We start from the raw sequence: 17,853 nt of genomic DNA on the forward strand, positions 1-17,853 counted from the left end.
AAGTTCTTATCTCCTTGGATACATTTTGGACTAGAGAAGCCACACACCTTTGGTGGCTCCATTAAAATCAATCACAAAGTAAAACTGACATGAAGGCCTAGTGAAGATAGCTGGAGACATACTTATGGACAAATACTATGGCCTGTAGAAATTCCCTGTAACCCCAGATAAAATCTCAAAGGTGTATAGGAATATCTCAGAATACATTGTTCATAAATATTTCAAAAGGAACTACTAGGAAACTTGTGGGTTACACAGATTCACGCAGAGGGGTTAATAGAAGGACAGAGGCCACAGAATGTCCATCTTAGAAAGCAAACTCTGAAAGCATCAGGAGAGACTAAATACAGAATGATGAAAACAGAGAGACAGGGCAACCTTCCATTTAGAAGACAGGGTAGCAGAAGACAAGACCAAGCTATAGCCTGTGTATGGTAGGTCAAAGACTAGGTTATTGGGTTTTCTAGTTGTCACAATATAGTCAGGCCATATGTTTCAGAATCTGGGTTTGGATTCCCCAGTTCCATGATGAAGCAGTTTATCATTAGGAAATGGACAAAAGAAAAGTAGTCTACCCATACTTAGAACTAAATATGGGCATTATGACAAAATAACATGAAGTTAAAGTTATATTGAATTAATTAAAATAAATATTAGAACCAAGTATGCAAAAGATCATTTGTAAAAGAAACAAATTTAGTTAGATTTGCAAAAATATTCTTATGGTTATGACATGTGCAAATACATAGTTCTATGAATTATCTGAAATAAGACATATTATTTTTATGTCATGTGTATGAAAGCAAATGTTTTATCATATTTGAATGGATGATAAACTTTCTTGAAGGAACAGTTTTTAAAGAAAAATCTTTTGAAAGGAAAATTCTAAGTATCCACCCTAAGGCAAAGGCATAGAATTCATGTTTATCAGCCTGAGATAATTGGTGATTTTCTTTTCAAAGATGTATTATATACTCTTGATTTTTAAAATTCATGTGTGCTGTCCAGAAGCATTTTAAGTTTCCTCAGCACCACATTACATAATCCAGATCTTTTCAGCAAGCAGGATTTTCAATATAACAGATTCTGCTGTCTTCCCCCATCCACATTCTTTCTTGCTAATTAGGTATTTTAGGCACCAGTGACTAATGGATAAGCCCTTTAAGTGGGAAGGATAATTTAGCTGTGCTTGATGGCTGTTGGAAATTTAGAATGTGTGTATAATCCAGCCAAAGGAAATAAAATGGAAACAATTAAGGGATAAGAAGTTATCAAACTGGGTATTTAGCATTGTGCTTAAAGGAAGCTCCTTTTTCTTTCTTTTCTTTTACATTATTTTATACATGTTTTGCTGCGCCTGTGATTTCACAGCTGCACAGATTTGAAGAGGAGGATTTGGTGCTGGCAGACACTGAGACCAGGATCTCTCTAACTGCTGGGAATCCTGATGGCTGTTTTCTGGCATCCATGGACGTATCATTAGTTCACCCTTTCTATCCTCACTTTCTATAAAATCTCCCAGGAAATAAAGACTGATTAACTATTGTAGCAAAGAATTCTATCAGCACTTAGCCTGCTTCAACCAGTTTTGAACAAGCAAAGATAATATAAGGAAGCACAATCTTCTCACTGATAGTCATTCAAACGATTTTTTCAAATGTACATTTCAAAATAATACTGCATAACTTATGTCATTTAGAATATATGAAACCAAACATAATTGTAAGTAGGATTTTATTTTAAATCACTTAGTCACAAGAAAACTTGCATGGCATGGGATATAGGAGAAAAGAGTTATTAACTCTGACATGCAAGTTGTAGAAGAAGAAACATTAAAATAGAATTTAATAGTGAAGTTATATATGATTGCCCATATTCAATGTATTTTATATAAATATTACTGGTAAAATTAAATCACAATCTCAAATAAGTAATAATATATACATATACATGGTTAATATCTATTAAACTTTATACAACTGAAAAATAATTATGTAGCCTAATAAATTATAAATTTTATGTAATGGTTTAAACTATATAAATACCATATGTAAGTGTGCTTCATATGCATTTGTATCTCTCTGTGTAATTATATCTTGTAGATGATACACTTGCTATACTTTTACTATAATGTCTTAACCAAGTAAAATAAAATTGCTAACATATAAATATTATTATATTATAGATATTACTGCCTAAATTTATCCAATAAGTGAATTTTCTACATCACAGTAATCATACACAGGATCAGATGTCATGATGTTTTATGTTATTCTCCCCTGTTCTGTGAATGACATAATTAATTTCTTTGAAAAGGAGTGCCCTCAGCTCCAGAGTCATTTGGACTCCTAGGAATATTTTGCTGAATTCACGTGTTTATAGGTGAAGGAAACTATATATTAACAAATGTTCAAGAACCTTTATTAGCTTGATAAGCTGGATTATTTAAGGGCCATCTAGCACAATTATCCAATTTATGAATATTCGCTGAAATGAAGACTGGCAATAGAGAGCATGCCTATATTCAGTACCAGCTATTACATCTTCAATTACTGGGATAGAACTAGTATAAGAAATTCTGAAGATCTCAGCTAACAATGACTCTTAGCTTATGATCTGAGATTCATGGCATGGTTATTACAAAAAGATTTTAGATTTAATTGTCAACTTGAAACAAGCTAGAGTCAACTGCAAAGGAATCTCAGTGAGGCACTCAGTGACAGTCCGATTAGTTAGATGCTGAACATGTCTGAAAGGATTGTTTTAATAAGCTAGTTCATACAAGAATAGCAAGTACACTGTATATGAAATACTCCTAAGCAACTGAAACTAATAAAAGTGAAGAAATTGAATTTAGCATGAGCCAACATGTGGTCATGCATCCAACCCTTCCTTTCTGCTCTTTGCCTGATATTTGATGGATTGTTTGAAGCTCCTGCCTTGACTTAGCCACAATCATGGACTCAAATCTGGAGTTGTAAACTTAGATGAATCTCCTTGTCCCCCAAGTTATGTTTTGTCTTAGTATTTTACCACAGCATAGAAATGAAAACAGAACATGCTATAAAGACATGTATAGTAATTATTTGACTAGAAACACAAAACCAAAAATATAGTAAATAAATTATGATACTGACTTACAGTAAGACCTATATATATATATATATATATATATATATATATGTGTGTGTGTGTGTGTGTGTGTGTGTGTGTGTGTGTGTGTGTGTATGAAATAAAAGCCTAAAACAGTTGAAGTGTTGTTTAGCTCAGTTAATACGCATTTCATTTTCCTTGAGGACACAGCACACTCAAACATTGCCATAATATATATCCCATAATTATTCTCAGTTGTCTAACACTACAGTTTAGAAGTAAAATGACCGTATTTATTTAAAGTAGATAAGTGATCGCAGTTATCTGAAAGTTCTGTAAGAATGTAATAGATATAGTTATCTGGGAATCAAAACAAAAGTCATAGTGAAATAAGACTTAAATCAGCACAAATTGAGTAGCTTCTAGGGCTCTGTGCATTAGCCACTAGTCAACACCATAGTAGTCCTGCTACAGTGATAACAGTAGAGTTCATTAAACAAACATTTCAAAGGATGGGGAAGAGAGGGCACTGCTAGGAAAGAAGGGAAAGAAATATAATACTTCCAAGTGAACAAAGGTGCCTGTGGCTAAAGCAACAAATCAAGCATAGAAAATAACTTGAATTCTGAGTATCCCCTTTGTAATTATCTACAGTTGTGAATTGTTGATTGAACTAACTTGGGCCTCCTGAACCACAGGACATGCTTTTTTTTCTTTTTCTTCTTTTGTTTTCTTTTGTTTTCTTTTCTTTTCTTTTCTTTTCTTTTCTTTTCTTTTCCTTTCCTTTCCTTTCCTTTCCTTTCCTTTCCTTTCCTTTCCTTTTTTTTCCTTTTATTTTAGTGCTGTCCCAAAGATATATATTGTGAAGATACAACAGTGGACCTTTGATGGTCAGTTTCCTGGTTACTCAAAGGATTGGAAAGATCTATAACCTGTCATGATACCCTATACAGAATAAATCAACATAACAGTTGCAAACCAGGCTTCTACCAGGTTTCCCACAAGGTTTGGTATTTCTGCAAGTGTGTTGTTAGACAAGTATATGGGAGCTTCAGCCCATTGTTGCTAATAACCTGTACTGGGGCGTTAAACATGTTTGCAGACATCTCTTTATAGAATGGTTTATCTCTAGTCTCTGTTCACCAGTCTTCCTGAATAATTATCACAATTAATCTATTTGACTTTGCTTCCTGCTTAAAATGGTTACTGTCCATATGTAACAAAATTCTTTGTACATTTGTTTCTGCTAGGGACTTCGGATCTCAATTGTATCTAATAATAATTTCAGAGGGCGTCATAACTGTGCTGGGATTTCAGTTGCATTCACTGCTCTCCTTGGTAATCCCAAATATTATTATTATTATATTATTGGTAATGGCTAGGAAATGGCTATTCAAGGCTAAGGTCAGTTGCATTTATGACAGACATACAAAAATATCCAAAGAAAGACTATTTTCTTGTTGGTGTAGTTGTACATAACTCTCATCTCTGGCCTGGGAAGAATGAGGCAAAACTCTAGCCATTACTTCAAGGCCAACTTAAGTTACATAAATAATAACAGGAAAGTTCTTGTCATACACACACACACACTCACACAAACACACACATGCCCCTAGGAATTTTCTGCTTTTGATGTCATGTTTATGAATAATCAGTGGGAATTTTCAAGTGAGAATAGAACACTATGGACTGACATTTTAGCATGTAAAATAAATCTTGCTGCAAATCTGATCAGCAAAAGGGAATGAATGATGTAGTGGAAAGATGAAGCCATAGCAGCCTAGGAAAGTTTTCCTTCTGTTTTTGTTATACTATGCATGCATCCTCCTCCAGGATGCAAAAATCCACACTAGCACATATTAAGTGCAAATCTCACCCCACTTCAGTAACAGAGGCTGTATGCTCTTCAAGGGCATTTTCTTTGCTCTAAAATGGATGAAATCTCAGAAGCCTTCCATTGAAACAAACAAATAAGCAAACAATTGAAGGGTTTCGTGGGCAAATATTTAGAGTGGTGAAAGATTTCATAAGATTTTCTCTTGTTCTTGGCAGTTCTAGGGTAAGTTTCTTTGCTGTAATGAGCATGCATGCTTTACTCAGGAACACTGTGACACTTGTTAAAAGTGAGGTTGCTGATTATAACATCATATATTTACAGTACATCTTATAATATTCATATCCCCAGGCAGAAATGGAATTTCCAATGAAGAGTATTATTTGAAAGTCTGGCTTGAGATTTGATCAATTTAATTATGAGTAAGTATATAGTGTAGAAGTAGATTCTGCTTCTCACACTCCAATATTGACATGGAATAGTTCATGTGGCAGTAGAAACACTGTTCTCTCCCATGATGTATTTTTCTCTTTTGAGAAAAAAGAAATTCCATGTTGCTGAAAATAACATACAAAGAAGTGAATTGCACAGGATTGTGTGTGTGTGTGTGTGTGTGTATGTGTGTGTGTGTGTGTTTTGGGGTGGGGGTAGCGGTGTTAATCACTGTGCCATTGAACATATGTTGTTTGTGTTTTACACTGTTAGAGACTATGGGTTTTTTTCTTTGTTTGTTTGTTTGTTTTGTTTGTTTGTTTGTTTTTAAATTTCTACAGCACCATGCACTCTCCACTAAGAGGTAATTTATAAAAAGCTGAGTACAGCCTGTCGGAGTGAACTATACCAGCATCCACATACCAGCACTAGCAAGTTGCTCTGCTCTCCAGTGATTTTCTTTCCTTTAATGGAATTTTTAAAGGTCAATATTTCCTTTTGGAACTAGTGTTGACAAAGATGACTATCCTAAGTAGGAAATATTTTACGGCAGGATGATTTAATCAAGGCAAGGTGTGAGCTCTCTGTAAGTGATTGGATTTACTTAGTGTGAAAGCCTTGATGTCAGCAGCTTCACTTGGGAAACTGCTTTCTAAAAGGGATAAAGGAAAGCCTGGAATTTGTGAAAGCAGTTATGAAAATAAAAGCAATTGCTTTTGATGATGACCATTGTTCTTTCTCTATAAAAGAAGAGCTACATACCACATGGTTTTTATTATCATTAGATCCAAGCTGCTTGTATGTTCAACCACAAGAAACATGACTTTCAGCATATCACATGGTTTCCTGATCTAAGATTCTCTACTGCTGCCTGATTTTGCAAGATGTTTAATACACACTAGATTTTAAATACAAAGAGTGAGAGAATCAAGAAGTGAAAATATACTAAAGAGTAACGTGACTATCTCTATGGATTTTGTTCCATTAATGTCAATTAGGGCAGGTTTTAACTGTAGCTTCCAAAGCTGTTGTGGAAAGAATACTATCTTATAAGAGTTTATATGATAGTACTGATTAAACATAGGCTCATTGGCTTTCTATGTAAAGAAAATGTATTAGTACCTAACACAGAATTCTTCAGAAAAATAGAATTATTAAAATGGTATCAATTTCAAACATACTGGTAGAGCATGAATAGAGAGTACTTCCATAAGTCTTCTCCTCTTGTTGAAATAATTCCAAACATGGGCTTGGTCTATTTTGTGGGTAACATAGATTTTCTTATTATAACAATAATACTGCATATTTCTTGGGGGCTTAATGAGATTATCCTTAGCTATGACTAACAGCATTGGAGATATGGAATATGAAGAGTTTACTTTCTGTAACCAGGCAGAAATCCCAATGGAGCAGTAGGGAAAACAAGCCACAGAAGTACAAAACTTTTGACCCCAAATTTATTCTGTCTACAAGAAATGTAGGGATGGGGGATGAAGCAGAGAATGAAGGAATTGCCAACCAACAACCAGCCCAGCTTGAGAGCCATTCCATGGGCACACCAATCCCTGAAACTACTCATGGTACTCTGTTATGTTTGCAGACAGGAGTCTAGACAAGTTGTCCTCTGCAGGGCTCCACCCAGCAGTTAGCTCAGACAGATGTAGACAACCATAGCCAAACAGTGGACAGAGTTTGGAGAACAGGAGGAAGGATTACATCCTTTAAGGGGACAGGAACTCCACAGGATAAGCAACAAAGTCAACTAAACTGGATCCTTGGGGCTCTTAAAGGCTGAACCACCAAAGATGGGCTAGACCTAGGCCTTCCTACACATATGTAGATGTGCAGCTTGGTCTTCATGTGCATCCTGAACAACTGAACTGGGGGCTGTCTTAAAACCTGTTGCCTATATGTGGTATATATTCTTCTAGCTGGACTGACTTTTCTTGCCTCAGTAGGAGAAGATGCACCTAGCTTTACAAAGACTTGATGTGCCAGGGTTGGGGGATAACCAGTGGGGCCCCCACCCACTCAGAGGAGGGGATAGGGGATATTTGGATGGGAAACTAGGAAAGGGGATAACATTTGAAATGTAAATAAAGAAAATATCTAATAAAAAAAGAAAAATGTCTGTGCTCTATTAATCAGAAGATCACAATGTATCAGCAGGCTGGCTAATTTTACTGGAGTTTTCAACAAAGTTGCTATTGTGGAAGGTTTTTTGCATTAATTAAAAAGTTGGTAAAGACTGGCTTTTACCTCAGCATGTCAGATGTAGAGAACACGTGCTTTCAGTGTGTGAGTGGCTTTGGCTGTGCACTCACATTCGCGATAGCTGCTCAGCCTGAAGAGCTGTGAAATAGAGTGAGATCCAGTCATGGTTCATTCTTCAGAGATTTAGTAGTTTGGCAGTTTGATTGGCACATTCTATCATTGTCATAACTTAAATAATTCAGTCAAAAATTTTAAAACTTGATTTGATATTTAGGGCTTTTCTCTTTTAAAGAATGAGAAGTAAGTAAAGAATTGTAAAGATTTGGGACTTCTTTGTGGCATTGTGAAAATAAATAAGCCAATGTGAAAGGAAAAAAAAAGAAAATGTACTTTAATATAAAATTGTAGAAGAAGAAGTGGAGGAGGAAGAAAAGAGAGAAAAGAAAAAAGAGAGGGGAAGAGTAACTGAAATCCCACATATCTAGTGGAAGGAAAGATGTTCTGTCAGGAAAAAGAGCACCTTCAACAAAGGGTGCTGATCTAACTGGATACCAGCATGCAGAAAAATGCAGATAGGTCCATATCTATCACCCTGTAAAAACTCATGTCTAAGTGTATCAAAGACCTCAATATACAACCTGATGCACCAAATCTGAAAGAACAGAAAGTGGGGAATACTCTTGAACTCATTGGCATAGGAGACAAAACACCAGTCACCCAAGCACTAAGATTAACCTTTAACAACTGGGACCTCATGAAATAAAATGCATGTATAAAGCATCACCATCATAAGGAAAAAATCAACCTAAACCAAACCAAACAACCAACCAAACAATAAAAACAAACACAAAACCCCAGCAGCCTATAGAATAGCAAAAAGTCTTTACTAAACCAATACCTGAAAGAGGGATGATATCTAAAATAGATAAAGAACTCAAAAAAACTACATATCAGGAACCAAATAATTAAATTAAAAATCAGGTACAGACTTCAATGGAGGATTCTCAACAGAACTTCTGATATCCAAGAAGCATTTAAAAAACTGTACATCATCCTTAGCCATCAGAGGATAAGCCATTCAAAACGACTCAGATTTCATCTTACCCCTGTCAAAATGATTAAAATCAAAGACACAGTGGAAGCAGTTGTTCAACTATGTTCATAGCAGCTTTATTCATAATACCTAAAAACTAGAAACAGCCCAGAATGGGGAAAAAAGAATGTGGTACATTTACACAATGAAGTATTATGCAGGTAATAAAACCAATGACAAAATAGAAATTTGCAGGCAAATGGAGGGAACTGGAAGAGATCATCATGAGTGAGGTAACCCAAACCCAGAAAGACAAACATAGTCTGTAGTCACTTATAACTGGATGTTAACTACAAAGCAATGGATAACCATACTACAATTCAGATTCAGAGGCTAAGTAGCAAGAGGGTTCAAAGAGGGAATGTGTGAATCTCACATAGAAGAGAAAACAATTGACGTGAGGGTGGGTGGAGAGAGGGGACTGCATGGTGGTAGAGGGTGTTTAGGGGAGCAAGTGGGATAGAGGTAGGGGAGGACAAAGGTGAGAGAACTTGGAGAGACAACTGAAGTCAGAATCATCTCTGGGATGATCTAGAAACCCAGGGCAATGGGAACTCCAAGGAATTTATCAAGGTGACCTTAGCTAAGACACCTAGTAATGAGGCATACTGAGCATGAACCTGCCATCTCCTGTAACCAGGAAAGACTTCCAGTGGAGGGATTCAAACACCAACCCAGCTGCAAAACCCTTAACATACAATTTGTCCTGCCTGCATGATAAGCTGAGGCATGAGAGTAGCAAACCAAAGACTGGTTGAGTTTGAGACTCATGCCACGAGAGGGAGCCCACCCCTGACACTGCCAAAAGGATCAGGAACTAGAGGCTAGAGAAAGCCCTGGAACTGCCCCAGCACTTCTTTCAGATTGGGTCTAAGTCACTTTGCTACTGTAGCTTGCCTGTCTGAGATCCTCTGAGGCCAGAAGCTGCAGTCTCTGGCATTAGTGCCTCATCTTAAAACAGCAGGGAATTCAGTAATGGATTAATGGATTAATGGATTAATTGCTAGAGCCTATTCCCTCTTGTCCAGCTGCCTCTTTCTTGCCAGGCTAGGGGTAAGTTTGAAACAATAAACATCTATTGAACCAGGAGAAGAGAGTCATGCATGCAGAAAGAAAAACCTTTTACCCAAGCAATAACAGGTTAAACTCAAATAAATTCATAACAGATTCATGTATATACATTCTTAAATATCCATTAGAATCAGCTCTGGCCAGTTTCCATACTATCTCATAATTACCTACTTACAATTATTCGGGGTGAAAAATGACCTTCAATCTTTATTGCAAAGCTAAAGAAAAAGCTTCTACCCTGTTACTGCTGACTGAATTAAAACCAAGTTTGTAAGAAGTTTTGTTCTCTTTAGTAGAACCAAGCCATACTTGCTATTAAGAAAAGACCTGTTCTGTCCATGGTAAGGAGAAGCTTGCCTCTTCCTTCTGTTCTTTCTGCAGCTTCCTTTTCTTCTTTACCTCTGCATTCTGCATATTGCTCTCTTATTTTTTTTAAGTTGCCTTATAGTTTCTTTTTTTCTTTTCAATTTTTTATTAGATATTTTCTTCATTTACATTTCAAATGCTATCCCAAAATTCCCCTATACCCTCCCCCTGCCCTTCTCCCCTGCCCACCCACTCCCATTTCTTGGCCCTGGTATACCTCTGTACTGGGGCATATAAAGTTTGCAAGACCAAAGGGTGTCTCTTCCCAGTGATGGCCGACTAGGCCTTCTTCTGATACATATGCAGCTAGATACACGAGCTCTGGGGGTACTGGTTAGTTCATATTGATGTTCCAACTATAAGATTGCACACCCCTTCATTTCCTTGGGTACTTTCTCTAGCTCCTCCACTGGGCGCCTTGTGTTCCATTCAATAGATGACTGTGAGCATCCACTTCTGTATTTGCCAGGCACTGGCATAGTTTCACATGATATGGCTATATCAGGGTTCGTCCTTTCAGCAAAATCTTACTGGCATGTGCAATAGTTTCTGTATTTGGTGGCTGATTATGGGATGGATCTCTGGGTAGGGTAGTCTCTTTATGGTCCATCCTTTCATCTTAGATCCAAACTTTGTCTCTGTTACTCCTTCCATGGGTATTTTGTTCCCTATTCTAAGGAGGAATGAAGTATCCACAAGTTGGTCTTCCTTCTTCTTGATTTTCTTGTGTTTTGCAATTGTATCTTGGGTATTCTAAGTTTCTGGGCTAATATTCATTTACACAATGGAGTATTACCCAGGTATTAAAAACAATGAATTTATGAAATTCTTGGGCAAATGGATTTATCTGGAGGATATCATCCTGAGTGAGGTAACCCAATCACAAAAGAAGTCACTTGATATTCCTTATAGTTTCTAAGTTATAGCAATGTACCTTATCCTTCTAATCTTGCTCTCTCCTCCTGCTCTGATGTGACAATGTTCTCATTCCTAATGTCTTCACTTCTAAGTTCTTCTTGAACTCATTTCTGTCTAAAAAGTTCTCCTTGAGTTCTGTCACCAGCTCTGCAGGTTCATGGAGGCTTAAAAAATGTAACTTATGTGAATAAGTTATTAATGAAGTTTTATACAGATAAACCCAGTTACTATTTTCTCTTCTGTCCTTGTACCTATAGTAAATCTTTAGTTTCATTTTTATGACCTTTGTTTAATGTATTTTCAATTTCTTGGATGTACTCTGAGTGGTAGATGCCTGTTTGCTATCTCAGAAGCAATTAACTCATGACACTTGAAGACTGTCAGAGTTCTCATTACAGTTTTGACAACAGAGAGGGTTTAATAATTACTATAATTTTAGGAATTCTTATACTATCATCATTAAGAATGAAGAAATCATCAATTTGTCTATATAACATCACTACAAGATAGTACATCTTTGTTGTTCTGCAGAGAGCTGCTCAAAAGGGTGAGCTAATACCTAGTGATTGTTATATATTTAATAATAACAGGAAAGCATATTAAAAGCAGTAATCCTTCCTAAAATTAAATTCTCATGGGCCTTGACTAAAGAAGCAAATCTATTGTAGATTTTAATCCAGGACAGACCCATTTTAGGAAGATCACGGGCTAGTTTTAGCTTCTCCCTGATGGCTCCTAACAGAATAGCCAAGAAGAACAAGTTAGAATCAAACAGAAATAGAAAAAAAACAGTCAGTGAAATGATTCCTAATGCTTTTCTGCTATACTTAGATTGGTGTCTAGACCAATTGCCATCAGATAGGCTTCATCCAGAAATTGATGGAAACAGATGCTGAAACCCACAGCCAAACATCTGGTGGTTCTTCGGGAATCTAGCAATAGAAAGAAGGAAGGAGTAGTCAGAGGGTTCAAGAACACCAAAAGGAAACCCACAGAATCAACTACTCTGGGCACATATGGCTCACAGAGATTGAACTATCACCCGAAGAACCTTCATGGGCCTTACATAGGCCCCCAACCCCTGCATATATGTTATATTTGTGTAGCTTGGTTTTGTGGGACTCATAACAGTTTTAGTAGGAATTGTCTCTGAGACTGTTTATTGTCTTTGGGTCCCTTTCTGGGTTGCCTTGTCTTGTCTCAATAGAAGATGAGGTGCACAATTTTACTGCACATTGCTATGCCAAGGCTGATAGAAGTCTGTAAACAGAGGAGGAGTATATAAAAGTCAACAGTGGAGATGGGTAGTGTGGGAGGGACTGGGAGGAGAATGGGAGGGGAAACTGCAATCAGGATGTAAAATAAATAAAGTAAAATAATGTAAAAATTGAGAGGCTAACATAGTAGTTAATGCAGCTAAGGTAAACACAATGAGGGTCTGAACAGTTGGGATAGATTTTTTATGGACTCTTGGGTTACTTCTTCCTAAAGGCTACTGTATCATTCTGTTTTCTAGCCTGTCTTCTGCATTAGAACACCATGCATAACGAACATATGGGATGGAACTAATCCACTACAGCAATAGATATTAAAGAGGGACCAATCAAATGACAATAAAAGCAATTATTAATTATTATTATTATGCTCTCTGTTATCACCATGCTTTTGCAATTTAAAGCAGCAATATTGCAATATACTACCCAAAATATTCTGTAAATCCAAGCTCTAACTTGGTTTTTGTTTGTTTGGTTTTGTTGTTGATGATGATGTTGCATGAATTGATTGGTTTCCATTTAGTGTAAAGGTACTTTAACATTCCTAAGCATATAGATATCAAATAAATGTACCTACTGTGCTAAAAATTCAATTTCAAAAATTGCTATTTGAGTTGACTTGAGTCGTACATATACACACACACACACACATACACTTGCTCTAATGTATAATAGAAGTTATTGTGCTTTATATCCCACTCTTGATATTTGTCCAGGGACAGACAAATGTCAAAGAGTCTTCTTTCATCTATAAATTGAGTAGTTTCCACGTTGCCAGCTCCCAGTTCCATAATGTGAAGTAAGAAGCAAACTGTGAAATGACCACCCTGGTTATTTCCTGTGTCTGTATTATTCCTAGATTTCTTGAATGCCTTTTTTGTGGACTTTTATAGTCAGAAAAGACAAGACTTTTGAAAACTAAACTGAAAATCTACTCAAAACTCTCTTCTAGAACAGTGAACATCAGTATTGACTCATCTCTTTCCTTGTTTGGTATTTGGGGTTTCACTGGAGGCTACAAGGCATTTCAACCACATCCCTGCAGAAGGAAACCATCTCAGGAGAACTCAGCAGCTGCTTCAGGCTTTGCATTTTTGAGCTCAATTTCACATCCCAATCCTTTGGAAAGGAAGCCATATAAACCACTTTTAGGCTATCTTACCTCTGATACTTTATGTCACGTTTTTCTTTACTAAAACAGTCCTAGATGTAGCCACTTCATTTGCTTCCTTGTATGCCTACTCAAGGTGAGTCAAGTTCTAGCCTCTGCTGAGAGAGAAATTGATTAAAAGAATCAGGCTTTTAGCCTCTTCCTAAAGGAAAGGGGTGATAACTGACTCCTGTGAATGTGCTGCTGGCATGCCAAACAAGTGCTTTCAATACGGTTATGTCCGGAAAAACAAAAAACAAAAACAAAACAAAACAAAAATACAACAAAAAACAAAAACACAAAACAATTAAGATACAGTAGTTTTCATCCCATGGTCTAGAAATCTCTTATTCTATTTTATCAAAAAGGAATGTAGACTTGTTCACCACTCTCTAAGGAGGCAGAGATAAGTGGAACAGAGAACACACTCTTTTTTTTTTTTTTTAATCAAATGCACATGCTTCTCTTTTAAATTAGATATCTTCTTCATTTACATTTCAAATGCTATCACAAAAGTCCCCTATACCCTCCCCCCTGCCCTGCTCCCATAGCCACTCACTCCCACTTCTTGGCCCTGGCTTTCCCCTGTACTGGGGCATATAAAGTTTGCTAGATCAAGGGGCTTCTCTTCCCAATGATGGCTGACTAGGCCATCTTCTGATACATATGCAGCTAGCGACATGAGTTTTGGGGTACTGGTTAGTTCATATTGTTGTTCCACCTATAGGTTTGCAGACCTCTTCAGCTCTTGGGTATTTTCTCTAGCTCCTCCATTGGGTACCCTGTGAGAACTTATTGAATTCTTTCTATTAGAATTCTACTTGAGCTAGTTTATTAAGAAACACACAGAAGGTGTAAGGAAGTTTTCAATCATGGTCCTTACCATTTGTTTCTGGACTTTGTTTTATAGGGAATCACTGTGGATCTTACACTGTATGATTTTGGTCAGCTGGCTTCTACTTATGTTGAAATATGAAGTTATATGGAGGAAATTAGAATGTAGAAGGAAATTATGAGGGTTGAGTAATTTCCCCTCTGTCTTTGCTTGGGTTCTTTCTTTAGAAGTGAGTGATTCATTAAAGGCTATACTTCTTATTAATTTGCTTGTCACTCTGTATTTTAAATTTACTATTTGATAGTGATAGCTACTTAATTTATAGGATAACCATTTTTGTTTGGTTTTCTTTCCAGATCAATGAAAAATAGCCATATACTTATATAAATTATATTCTAGAGAACTTATTGTAATTTTGATTGTGTGTGTGTGTGTACTCTCTGTATGTATACTTACGTGAGTCGGCACATAGAGAATAGGTATGTATGGAAGCCAAAGCTTTATATTAGATATCTCACTCAGCTTTCTCCACCATGCATATTGAAGAGATCACTCTCACCTGAGCCCAGATGTTTTAGAATCAGCTTGCTTAACTAGCTCACTTGATCCTTCCTAGATGTCAAGGTCTGAACTCTGGCCATCATGTTTGCACAACAAGCTCTTTACCTGCTGAGCCAGCTCCCCAACCCTCTGAAATCAGCCTTATAACACTTTAACCCTTTTATTACCCATCAAATACATAAAGGTTAAGTGAAAGATGATAGATGGGAAGCCTGGAAACCTGAGAGTCTCCATACCTGACCTCCATGCATGTTTTGCATGTACATCAAACCACACTGAAAACTGCCAACTTCCTGAAATTATAAGCAGAAATTGAAAGAAGAGACATTCCCAAATCTTGACAGTTAACTGAAAGTTAATCATGTCTTAGGTGTCTTTTTTGGTGCTGGGTAGATACTACTTTATATAATTGTACTATGAAAATCAAATACTACCCACAAATAAATGCAGTTTTTTTTTTTTAAAGTTGGTGTTTTTAAATGATGGTGTTTATATTCTCTGTCTGCTTGAATAGAGGACGTTGCAAGTACCACCCACTCCCTCTCTAACTCACCACAAGAAACTGGAAGTCATTTTTGAGGATATTTTTACCTCTCTCAGCCTATTTGTCTTAGCTAGACTTCATGATGTTTTGTATTTATTTCTGTGAAGAGTCTGAAGCATAATTGTGTGGCTTTTGATCAAGATGTGCCTGTCCCCACATACCGGGGAAGAAAACACTTTTCATCAAGAGTGACCTTTTAGTACGCTGTTGACATTTTTGTCTCTTGCTTTGTAAGAGATAACTTCACAATTTATTGTGGAGAAGCCTTTCAATCTGGTTGTCAGTGATAATAAAATTTTAGTGTAATATCAAATGAGCTCTTTGTTCTTTTGTGAACTGAGGGTTTATAAAGCAACAAACAATGATCTGGATTTCCACCTCAATTTGAAATATGTTTAATCTTTCCAACATTTGAATTTATCAACCGATCTGTAATATGGTCTTTTTAAATGAACATCAAAGATAATAAAAAATATTTTTAAAAGAAAAGTCAGAAGAAATTAAGGAATTCTAAGTCATTTTCCATTTTTTAATAAACACATAAAGCTCTTTGCCATTTCTTTCAATTATTTTGATTAACATGATAATGGGATCTTTTAAATAATTATACCAGTTTCACAGCCAGATGTAAAAAGACTCATTTCACAGAAATAATCATGACTAGCATTGATAGATGGATGTTGATGCTGTAACATAACAGAATAAGGCATATTTACACCATCTTAACATACAGAAACACCATACATCTACACAAAAGAACCACAGGTCTGGAACAAAAAAGTTCAATTCCTAGACAGTTTACAATTACAGGCTTTGCCTGAAACTTTATATATATATATATTTGTTTATGTATATATATTTGCTTTATTTTTAATATTTTTCTTTCAAAGCAACAAACAATTCTTCCCTATTTCTTGTGATTTATTTGTAACATTGTGTTCATGCAAAAAAATAATACTTGTTTTATTGCATTAACATTTAAACAGTTGTATATTTGGGTCCTAAAACCATCATTTACGTTTTTATTTCATATCGTTTCATCCACATTCTTGTCTGAATTGGTATGATATGATGCCATGTTGTTTTGTGAATTACAGAATGTCAAACATGTCCAGTCAACCACAGTTCAAAAATCAAGATTCTAAGTTTCTTGATCATGCACATTATACGTTCATTATTACAAAATGGCTTGAATCAGATAGATACACCATTTTGACACACGTTTATTGGTTTCATTTTTAAAATTATGTTTCTAAAAACAACAATAAAAGTAATGAAAAAAATACTGTCCCACATCCACTGTTCACAAAAGGAAAGAGCAGCAAGAATTCACACCAGCCATCAGTTAGGCGGTGACATTGTAGTAAACGTTGAATGCCATCATAACACTCCCAGAACATCATCATTACTACAACCCATATTTTTGGAGCAGTTCAGATTGCCACTGGCGTTTGCGCTCTGGAAAACAATCTGGAATGTGGATTTTTTTAAAATCCTGAATACACTTTTTCATTTCTTCTTCTACACTTAGCTTCTCACAGACCTTCTTTTTGGAGAGATTTGTTTCTCGGGACTTGCTGATGAGTGACTGAAAGAGTTCACTGTTTCTGCGCTTGTCGGGTGGTGGCATCCACTGAACAGGTGCTTTCCTGGAGGGTCTATCCAAGGTTAAGGTGTTAGGCTGATGAGCTGCAGCCTGCTGAGTGTTGACTGGGTTGTCCTGTGGAGTGCTGGCCTCTGAGTGGCTATCACAGCTGGATGTGGAGAGCTCATTGCAGGAAGTCCCACTCTCACTTCCTTTGTCTGTGACTTTGTCGCGTTTCCTGTCTTCATGTTCTTGCTTGGGTGACACTATTTTCTGAGGTGGTCCTGAAAGAGAGAAGAAGGAAATGGTAGAAAGATATTGAATTGCCAGTTCTAGCTAGAACAATTAGACAACAAAAGGAGATCAAGGGGATACAGATTGGAAATAGTCAGAGTATGACTATTTGTGGATGATATGATAGTATACATACGCAACCTCCAGAATTCCACCAGAGAAATCCTACAGCTGATAAACAACTTTAGCAAAGTGGTTGGATATAAAGTTAACTCCAAAAAATCAGTAGCCTTCCTTTCCACAAATGATAAACAGGTTGAGGAAGAAATTAGGAAACAATACTCTTTACAATAGTCACTTATAGTATAAAATACCTTGGTATAACTTGTAACAATCAAGTGAAATATCTGTATGACAAGAAATTCAAATTGCTGAAAAAAAAAATCAAAGAAGACTTCAAAAGATTGAAAGATCTTCCATGCTCATGGATTGGTATGATTAACATAGTGAAAAGGGCCATCTTACCAAAAGCAATCTACAGATTCAGTGCATTCCCCATCAAAATTCTAACACAGTTCTTCATAGATATAGAAAGAGCAATTCTCAACTTCGTATTGAAAACCAAAAACAAAACAAAACAACAACAACA

General features: G+C 36.3%; 1 protein-coding gene across 1 annotated transcript in view; it reads right to left on the reverse strand.

The window, feature by feature from the left end:
- Nucleotides 1-15,805: 15,805 nt before the first annotated feature.
- Nucleotides 15,806-17,853, reverse strand: part of Kctd8 (potassium channel tetramerization domain containing 8) — a 231,622-nt gene continuing 229,574 nt past the window's right edge. Inside the window, exon 2 of the mRNA XM_021163334.3 lies at nucleotides 15,806-17,254. Within this exon, the coding sequence (XP_021018993.1) occupies nucleotides 16,794-17,254 (461 nt within the window). The 3' untranslated portion in view covers nucleotides 15,806-16,793. The remainder of the gene's footprint in view (nucleotides 17,255-17,853) is intronic.

Source organism: Mus caroli, unplaced genomic scaffold (genome assembly GCF_978045245.1).
Source record: "Mus caroli unplaced genomic scaffold, Mus_caroli_1 scaffold_4, whole genome shotgun sequence".
Lineage (NCBI taxonomy): Eukaryota > Metazoa > Chordata > Mammalia > Rodentia > Muridae > Mus > Mus caroli.